The sequence below is a fragment of the Miscanthus floridulus genome, chromosome 11 (genome assembly GCF_019320115.1).
Source record: "Miscanthus floridulus cultivar M001 chromosome 11, ASM1932011v1, whole genome shotgun sequence".
NCBI classification, from domain to species: domain Eukaryota; kingdom Viridiplantae; phylum Streptophyta; class Magnoliopsida; order Poales; family Poaceae; genus Miscanthus; species Miscanthus floridulus.
Window position 1 is genome coordinate 3,643,598 of NC_089590.1, and position 9,384 is coordinate 3,652,981.

Genomic DNA, 9,384 nt, shown 5'->3' on the forward strand with positions numbered 1-9,384 from the left:
TCCGCACCACGAGACGACACGAGGGTCCTGTCTTTATGGCTTCACCAGATTCCACAATTTGATATAATGTCTTCGGAATTTGGATCCAAATTCATGTCAAACACACGAGCAAAGCTAATAATATAACCGGCTGCTGGCTGTACAAATCCTTACAGTCTACCTTTCAGCTCATCCATATAGTAGTTACATCTTCACTATTAATACGTGGTCCACTTATCTCTCTCACAAAGTTTCTTGGTTCTCGTGTCTAAACCGGCTCTAAGCTTACAACCCGCTTCTCTTCTTTCTCCTTCCCTCTCCCCTTCGTCTCGGCATTTAGCCCGCTTGCAACCTCTTATTATACTTGCCCTAATTCTCTCAAAGTCAATGGTTGAACAGCTCTACGTGAATGGTTCTCGGTAACTACCACGGACAACAAAAAGCAGAGGCTGCAACGCTAATCATGTGTCTGTCTCTGTCTCTGTCTTTGAGAATTAGTCATGGCTCATTAGTCAAGGCAACCGATGTTCATTGACTCCGTCACCCTAGTAGTAGTTTTAGGCGTGCCTGTTTAATAAATCAATTCCGTCTATAGCTTGTTCAGCCTAGTTTCACCTTCTACGAAGGATACCACCTATCAAACACATTGACACCATTGATAGGTAGATACTGATGACTGATTTCTAGGAATAATCTACTATATAGAAGCTGTGAGCATACCAGGCACTCAGGCAGCACAAAGCTTGACGAGTTAGGATGGCCTTTCTGGTAAAAACCTTGTTTGATGCTTTTAATTGGTGAACTAATTGCTAGGTTCACAACACTCATAGTTCTGCTAATTTCTTGCAGGTGCCATTTCTGCTCGGTCTTTCCTCTGTCCTTGCCGCATGGGTCTACTCTGAATTCCTGGGATACAGGGCATCATCGTCTCATGAAAAAGTGTAAGATATATCTCTGCAGAAGCCCCTGGTTTTACTCAGCTTTATTTGGGACTGAAGAATCAGTATCTCTCTTCAGTCAAAAGATCCGTGAATTAGTAGCCGTAGTGTTAATTCTTGTTCAGATCTTACAGTAGTTGCATCACAAACAAGATGAAGAACAGCTGCTCTAACTTTGCTAGGATTATTGTTTCTTCATCTGCAGCCACTCGGATGCTCATGTGGGTAATAAAACCATCAAAGAAGATGACAAAACAGTTCTACTTGAAGAAGGTGAATCGAAACCGCCATGGACAAAGTCACCGAACATGTCTGCCAAAGCGAAATTAATAAGGTAGTGATTAAATTACTGATACAATAACCCATCAGGACTATATAGTACACAGTTTGTGGAACTTGATGTCTCTGTGGCTGTGACTTGTGATGTGTAGGTTTATAACATTGGACGAGTCCTTTCTTCTTGAAAACCGTGCCATACTGAGAGCCATGTAAGATTGATCGTTGAATTAATGGGACATCTGTTCTAGCAGTTCTAGCTATATATGTGATGACTGATGGTCCTTAGGTCATTTGCAGAGCTGAATTTGGCATTATTCTGGTTTACTTTTACACCTGTGATCGGACAAACATATTTGCAGAAAGCAAGAAGGTAAGATTAAAGACGCTCCTGTTACTTAATCTTGACATTGACACTCTCAGCAGAATATCTAGTGAGGTAGATGTAACAAAGGTTTCATTGGTTAAATTGTGGTTATGCTATGTTTCAGATATTCATTGGTTGAATGTGGTTATAGAATGTTCAGATACATAAAGACTGTCCTTGTGACCTCAAGTTTTCTGATCTACTGTGGCCTGTTCCCAACATGCTCATCCCTGTTTTGTTTTGGACAGAGCTACAACCGCGACATGTTTCTGTTTCTGTACATTCTTCTTATCATCACATCGACAATTACCTCACTTAAGAAGCACCCTGAAAAGTCAGCAATTACAGGAAAGTCCATTCTGTATCTTAATCGCAACCAAACTGATGAGTGGAGAGGGTGGATGCAGGTTGCTGATCTTACATCACTTCTTTAGTTCTCTTTGATAGTATAATTTTTAGCTATCTATATATATCACTGGGGATTGTCAATAAACTCCTGATTGTGTTGACATATCAAATGCATTTTAATAGCACCAGTTGTATTTTGGCTGCTTAAGTGTCTAAATATTTAATATGCAATTCCAGGTCTTATTTCTGATGTACCACTATTTCGCTGCCTCAGAAATATACAATGCAATCCGTGTGTTCATTGCTTCCTATGTCTGGATGACTGGTTTTGGGAATTTCTCATATTACTATAAGAAGAAAGATTTCAGTATCGCAAGATTTGCTCAGGTACCCATTCTACCTCAAATTTAGTTCTTTATACAACAATAAATTTGAGTAATCTAGATATCTTGTAACTCCACCTTTAAAATTCTGAACATCAACAACTTTACTTTTAATACAGATGATGTGGAGGGTAAATTTCTTTGCGATATTCTGTTGCATTGTCCTTGACAATGACTACATGTTGTATTATATCGCTCCAATGCATACCCTGTTTACTCTTATGGTATATGGATCATTATTTGTTTTCAACAAGTACAACGAGATACCATCAGTCATGGCTATTAAGATTGCCAGTTGCTTTTGGACTGTCATTTTGATATGGGAAATTCCTGGGGTATTTGAAATTGTTTGGGCACCACTTACATTTCTGTTTGGTAAGGTATCCCTGCATTTCTTTTTATATGTCATTGTCATTTTCTCTCATGGATCAAGAATTGAAGACTGGAAATAAATGATCTTTTTATTCAGGCTACAAAAATCCAGAGCCTTCTAAGGTAAACTTACCCCTGTTACACGAGTGGCATTTCCGTTCTGGCCTTGATCGTTACATATGGATCATTGGAATGCTTTATGCTTACTTTCACCCCCAACGTAAGTATTTCAAAGAGAGATTTCCCTTGAACTGCATTCACGAGTATTAGGTATCCAAAGTTACATCAAACAGCTCGTTCCCTTTGGTATGTCTAATTTAAGTGTTTCATGTTGACCTCATGTTCATCTAACATAAAACCTTCTATCCTAACAATAAGGTTGAAAGATGGATGGAGAAGTTGGAAGAATCTGAGACTAAGGTGAGAGTGTTAATCAAAGGAACCATTGTTACAATTTCCTTAATGGTAAGTTCCGTGATCTTCTCTTGCCAGTGTTGATGCACCGACTAGGATGTGTATATTTAATAAAATTATTAACTGCAATTTCTGATTATTCTTCTAGGTTGGGTATCTGTGGTATGAATATATCTACAAGTTGGACAAACATACATATAACAAGTACCATCCCTACACGTCGTGGATTCCTATAACGTATGCATAACAAATTGTTATCACAAAAAAAAAATCCTAACCAGTATGGCATATGGCAGAAACTTCTCATTGTAATTGATGACATATGTTTCTTGCAGTGTTTATGCCTGCCTACGGAATTGCACCCAGCAGTTGAGGAGTACCCATTTGGGTCTTTTTGTGTAAGTATTTAAATTTTTTATGTTTCTTATAGCCCTTAGAAAGGTATCAAGAGCAATCAAAACTAAAACTCAAGATGCAACAAAATTATCTCTTGGTAGCTTTCTAAGTTGGTTAAAAAAATATCTAGATCTTCACCGATTTGTTTTCGTATTTGCTTCATATAGTTCGGCTCACTCCATCTCTATATATTTAATCCCTTTTTTCATAGTTGGCTTGGCAAAATTACAATGGAGAGTTATATTTCTCAGTTTCACATTTGGCTCAGGTACGTGCCAGACCGAACTTTTTTATTGACTCTTTTTTATAAAGAAAGCTTTTTATTGAAAATAAAACAATTACATCATGATGACACAACAATCTTGAGTTACTCCTGGCTTCTGATCACTACGATACACAGCCTAAGATCTTTCACAGCAGCAGAAGTTTATTAAATTGAATCTCTGAAAGAAAATGTTGAAATACTTTCGAGTTTCTGTTGTATTTTCAGTTTTCGCACGAACCAAGCAGTGGTTTCTTTTATACAGGTCTAGTATTCCGAATGGACAGCCAAAGTTGCTTCTATCTTTCTTACCAGATTACCCGTTGCTTAACTTTTTACTTACTACAACGATATTTCTGTCGGTAAGCTCTAGCTTCAAAGTAACTTTCTTTGGACAGAATTATAAAAAGATATTCACTTCATGACTTATACTGCAGATATCATACCGGGTGTTTAAGCTCACAAACATACTAAAAGAGGCTTTTATCCCCACCAGGGATAACAAATGTCTATATCAAAATTTTATCGCTGGGATTGCAATCTTCGCATGCCTATATTGCAGCTCATTTATTCTTCAAAAATTACCAACTGTATCGGGAGACATCTAGACTCTTTGGGGGGTACTCTGCTCTGTCTTTGGCTATCTCATATAACTGAACCCAGGTAGCACATTGCTTTCCCAGGGATGAAGAAATTCCAAGTAATTAAATGAACTTGATAATTCGTTTATTTTGTATGTATTTTCCAACTCTGGCCTCGATAATAATTTTGTTTGACTGCCTGAAGAAGCTGCTCGTTCGCGCATATTGATTGTTGTAGTGCTCGCTACATGTGGAAATGAATCTGCACAAAATCGGATAGCTAGAAAACACGAATGTAACAGACTGATTTTTTTTTTTCAATCTAACAAACTTCACCAACCTCCCATACTGTGTCTTAACATCAAAGGAACAGTGCATTCTAAGAATCACATCCTTTCTCTTAGGCAGGGGCAGAGCCTAGTAGAAATAAAACTGGGCCTCCCTCCGTCTGACAGAAATATTATGGCCCATGGATCCCTATTAGGCCTAACTAATGTTGCATCAATATATTGCTGCTGGAATGAACAAGAAAAAGGTCCACATTACCTCCCTCAATTTTTGCGGAACTCTGTTTTCCTTCCTGAACTCTAAAACCGGGTAAACCGCCTCCCTAAACTTTTAAAACCCTGCACTCTAAAACCGGGTAAACCGCCTCCTGAACTTTTAAAACCGTTTGTTTTACCTCCCTGGCCGGTTATAAACGGTTTACAAAGACGGTTTTGTATTTTTCTTTTTTATTTATTTCGGCTGAATCTTTAGGAAAAATTAATAATCTTATTTTCTTAGAGTATTTGGTTTGGGAATCAACTCATTTTAGATGAGGTGATGCACGAGTCTTCCTCAAAATTATTAGAATGGACCCATTTCTCATACTATTACTAAGTATTAGCCTATGAGACGAAGCCCTGCCAGCCAACCCCGTGTGGACCAGCGCAGCACAGCGCCGGCGGAGTTGCCGGTCGCCGCACAGCCCGACCAGCCCGGCCATCCCATCCTCCCTGGCTCCCTGCCCCAGATGGAGCCCCTCCCTTTCTTTTTGTTCTTCCCGATGCACTTCACGTGAGGAGGTTGGATGGACAGAGGTAGAAGATGGTGTTTATTACGAGTTTGCCACTAACCTTCAAATCTCCGCCGTTTACTCATTTCAACTCGGTTAAAAGTGGTTCGCGTTGCGTTCCTTTCGTAGCGTCGAGCTTTACGCAACAGTGCTAACGTTCTTCATGTCCCTTAATTATGAATTTATTGATTAAAATATTAATTTGATTAATATTTATTCAATTGAGTTTTTCTAATTAATCATGTCAACACATATTATAGGTGATAAAAATCATGAAGTGTGTTTTATTATCTATGTAATTAGATTTATAGATTTTTAAAAAAGTCAAGACCCCAGTGCAACATATGGGCATATATCTAGTAAATAAATAAATACATAAACAATTTGTTAATACTCCTAAGTTTTATTAAATCCTAAATAATCAAGGCATAGATATTTTGATTCCAAAAGAGCTAAACTTGTTGACATAAGCGTGCAAGCGGCCTATATACGTGGCAATAAATGAGGGGCTACATCTTGGGTTGCATGGTGTCGTGCTGCTGTAGGCTTCACTGAAAAAAAAGCTGAAAGCCGAAACACTATGGCTGATTTATTGTGAAAGAAAAATATTGTTCCGATTAAAAAATAAACTAAAAAGTAGGATCATAACATAAGCGAACGGGACAAAGTAGCCCACCGCCGCGGCGCCGGCGACGATGGCGGCCGTCAGGCCGTGGCTGCCACTGACCCGAGCACCGCGAGCAGTATCACCCACCACGCGGCACCCTTCTTCCTCCCGCCACCCCCGGAACTGTCGAACCTGTCCACCGTCAGGTTCCAGCCACGTACGCCGACGAGAATGTCTTGGATGGTGCTAGCGAAGAAGCCGACCATCGCTTTCTCGGTGGTGCGCTGTCCAGCGAGGCCGAGGCGCGCGTCGAGAAGAGCCACGGCCGGCCTCGCCTCCCCTGCGCCGGCGACGTACACGGACAGCCTGTGCCCGGCGGCGTCGTACTCGATCCACACGGCGCGCAGCCGCCACCGTGCCGGTGGGCGTGACGGTGACGTTGAGGCCGACGGCGGGGTTGTCCGGGCCATACGACCGCACCGGGCCGACCTCGACGGACGCGAGGCTGCCGGAAGCGTTGCGGGGGGTGGCGCCATCCGCGGCGTCGGACGCGCTGTAGTTGGCGAAGCCGCGGAGCCCGCCCGTGCCGTACAGCGTCGGGTAGCTGTCCTTGAGGACGACGAACGCGACGGGTGCGGCGGCCGCCGCCGCTCAGCGTGAAGCTCGGTATTGAAGGAGGCCTCGAAGGCGGGGACCCCGCCGTCGGGGCCGGTGCGCCAGATGTCGACGGTGCGCGAGAGCAGCAGGAAGCCCTCGGTGTGGTTGAACTCGGCGAAGGCGCCGTCGTGGTCGAAGAGGAGGGAGGCTGACGTGAGGACGGAGGTGTTGGTGCCCGCCACCAGGTCCTGCGTCGTGGTGGCGTCGAAGGACCGGGTAGCTGAAGGAGTCGACGATGCGCCGCCGCGGCGACGACCGAGATGGCTGCTGCGACGACGACGACGACGACTACGAGCAGCAGGACAAGCTTGTGCGTTGCACCGGTAGGTCATACGATTAGAGCGTGGCATCTTGTGATGGAGGACAGGAGGAGATTGGCGGATAGCATAGATGCATCAGAACGGGGCTGCTCCATTTTATAGCGACTGGTTCTTCAGTCATCCATGAGACGTTGAGCAAGTCGAAGGCAACTGAATCTGCGGGGCACGTGGGGGAAATGTCAACATCGGCAGCTGGTCAAAGTCAAACAGCTAGTGGAGTACCTGTCACCTGTGATTAGGCAGACCGCAGATGAGATTATGAGAATGGTCGTTAGAATCGACCCCGCTAGCAGATAGCTCGTCCCAAATGCTTAGCTTGGCCAAATCGCCTTTGCCACGCTTGGTTTTTAGTTTGATCAATCAATGGGCACTACAGGCAAAAAACGAATTCGTCAATCGTCATGCATTTTCAACAGTGAGCTAGCTAATGCGCTTGCTTTATGATTTGGTTTGGAGGCGATAGATCTTGAAGTTCTCAGTGTCAGGTTCCTTCACGCGAAGTGCAACAATGCTTGCTTCGCCGTTCTAATTTGTTCGAGGTAGATCAATTAATAATTAACTAAGCAATCTTTTTTTTTCAAACAGCATGTTGTATAGGTCGTTGAATTTAACATTGTTCTCGTAAATCTATTTGTGGCAGTGCTTAGTTAGTTTAGATATATCTTTTATAATATGGATGGGTTAGCTTTTGTCTTCTTTCCGCCTACTTTAATACAAGGATGCATGGTTGTCACGCATGCAACCATCTAGCGGTGCCTTGTGTTCCCGTTAACCCAATCACCAACGGCAGTCACACCATGAAGTGATGTTGGGCGTATGATTTCATTCTAACCCCTACTTAATGAAAGCAAGTGCTAAGCAAGTTTCAAAAAAAAAGTTGTCACGCATGCATACTTCAAATAAGGCACTTGTGATATACTCAGAGTATAAGTCCAAAATTGGGAGAAACCGCGTACCCCTCCGAATCACCTCTTAGGGCGACGGGAGGGGCGACACCACCACCGCCGCCCAAGGTTGCCCGCCATCCCCTACCTCCGGGCGCTGTTGCTGCTGCTACATGTGCAGCGGCGGCGACCTACGCCGCTGTCGAAAAAAGAACCGCGGCCGCACCCTCTTCCTCCCCCTTCTTCGTCTCTTCTCCCTATTCCTACGGATGGACGCCGTTGAAAGCTCTAGTTCAGTTTTGGTGAATTGATTAAACCCTATGTGCTAACCTAGTTTATCAAAGTGATTATGAGATAGGTGGCATATTCCAAGTGGTGAAGCAAATGAGGATCATGACATGATGATGGTGATGCCATGGTGATGATCAAGTGCTTGGACTTGGAAAAGAAAGAGAAAAACAAAAAGCTCAAGGCAAAGGTGAAATTGATAGGAGCTTTTCGGTTTAGTGATCAAGACACTTAGCGAGTGTGATCACATTTAGGATCGATAGCCGTACTATTAAGAGGGGTGAAACTCGTATCAAAATACGGTTATCAAAGTGTCACTTGCATATACATTTAAAATCTAGTGGAAAGCTAACACCCTTAAAAATGTTTGTGAAAATATGCTAACACACGTGCATAAAGTGATACACTTGGTGGTTGGCACATTTGATCAAGGGTGGTGAAGTTTGGGGTCAAAAGAAGCTATTTCGTATTGACCGGACTCTGCCTTGGGCAGTGACCGGACTCTGACCCTGCGTCCGGTCAGTGGTGCGCATTGAAGGCTGCCCTTGGTTCTTTGACCGGACGCTGAGATGAAATAGGACCGGACACGCAGGGCATGTGTCCAGGTCAGGGAATGACATACGCTGACATGTGCTTCTTCATGAGCCAGAGAGGACCGGACTCGGAGCTGCGTCCGATCACCTATGAACGGACGCATCCGGTCGCAAAAAAAATCGTCTCTAGAACCTTACTGGAAACGATCGGACTCCAGTGATGGAGCGTCCGGTCACTTTGAGCAGCGCGTCCGGTCGTAACTTATCGCGTGGCGCGAAGCTAACTAGACATTGAGATCACGTGGACGAGGTTAAACCGAGGGGCCACGTGGCACACATCGCGCGACCGGACGCTGGGTGGCGTGCATCCGGTCACCCCGACCTGCGTGTCCGATCGATGCGCAGTGGGGTGCTCTGTGAGCCCAACGGCTCTATTTCATTGGGGGCTCTATTTAAGGTGTGTGGCCGGATCTAGCTCATATCTTTGGCTATTTGCATTGACATAGCGACCTTGTGAGCTTAGCCAAAGCCCTCCCACTCATCTCCATCATTGATTCATCATCTTTATGAGATTGGGAGAGAATGCAAGTGCCTTGCTTGAGTGTTTGCATCTAGAGGCACTTGGTATTCGTGTTTCGCTATGGGTTTAGCTTGTTACTCTTGGTGGTTGCTGCCACCTAGATGGCTTGGAGCAGCGAGGATCGTTGAGCGGAGGTTGGTGA

At 43.9% G+C, this 9,384-nt stretch overlaps 1 protein-coding gene and 1 pseudogene across 1 annotated transcript; one reads left to right on the forward strand and one right to left on the reverse strand.

Annotated features, from left to right (window-relative positions):
* The first annotated feature begins 590 nt into the window (after positions 1-590).
* On the forward strand, positions 591-4,541 carry LOC136493324 (protein REDUCED WALL ACETYLATION 3-like). Its single transcript, XM_066489396.1, has 15 exons — positions 591-747; positions 829-920; positions 1,123-1,251; positions 1,349-1,405; positions 1,494-1,566; positions 1,809-1,967; positions 2,146-2,295; positions 2,411-2,666; positions 2,761-2,878; positions 3,038-3,128; positions 3,226-3,314; positions 3,413-3,475; positions 3,685-3,741; positions 4,001-4,097; positions 4,173-4,541. Exons 1-15 carry the CDS (start codon positions 736-738, stop codon positions 4,341-4,343), a joined length of 1,614 nt encoding a protein of 537 aa, XP_066345493.1. The 5' UTR covers positions 591-735; the 3' UTR covers positions 4,344-4,541.
* A 1,243-nt stretch (positions 4,542-5,784) lies between these two features.
* Positions 5,785-6,987, reverse strand: LOC136494667 (uncharacterized; annotated as a pseudogene).
* Positions 6,988-9,384: the final 2,397 nt, after the last annotated feature.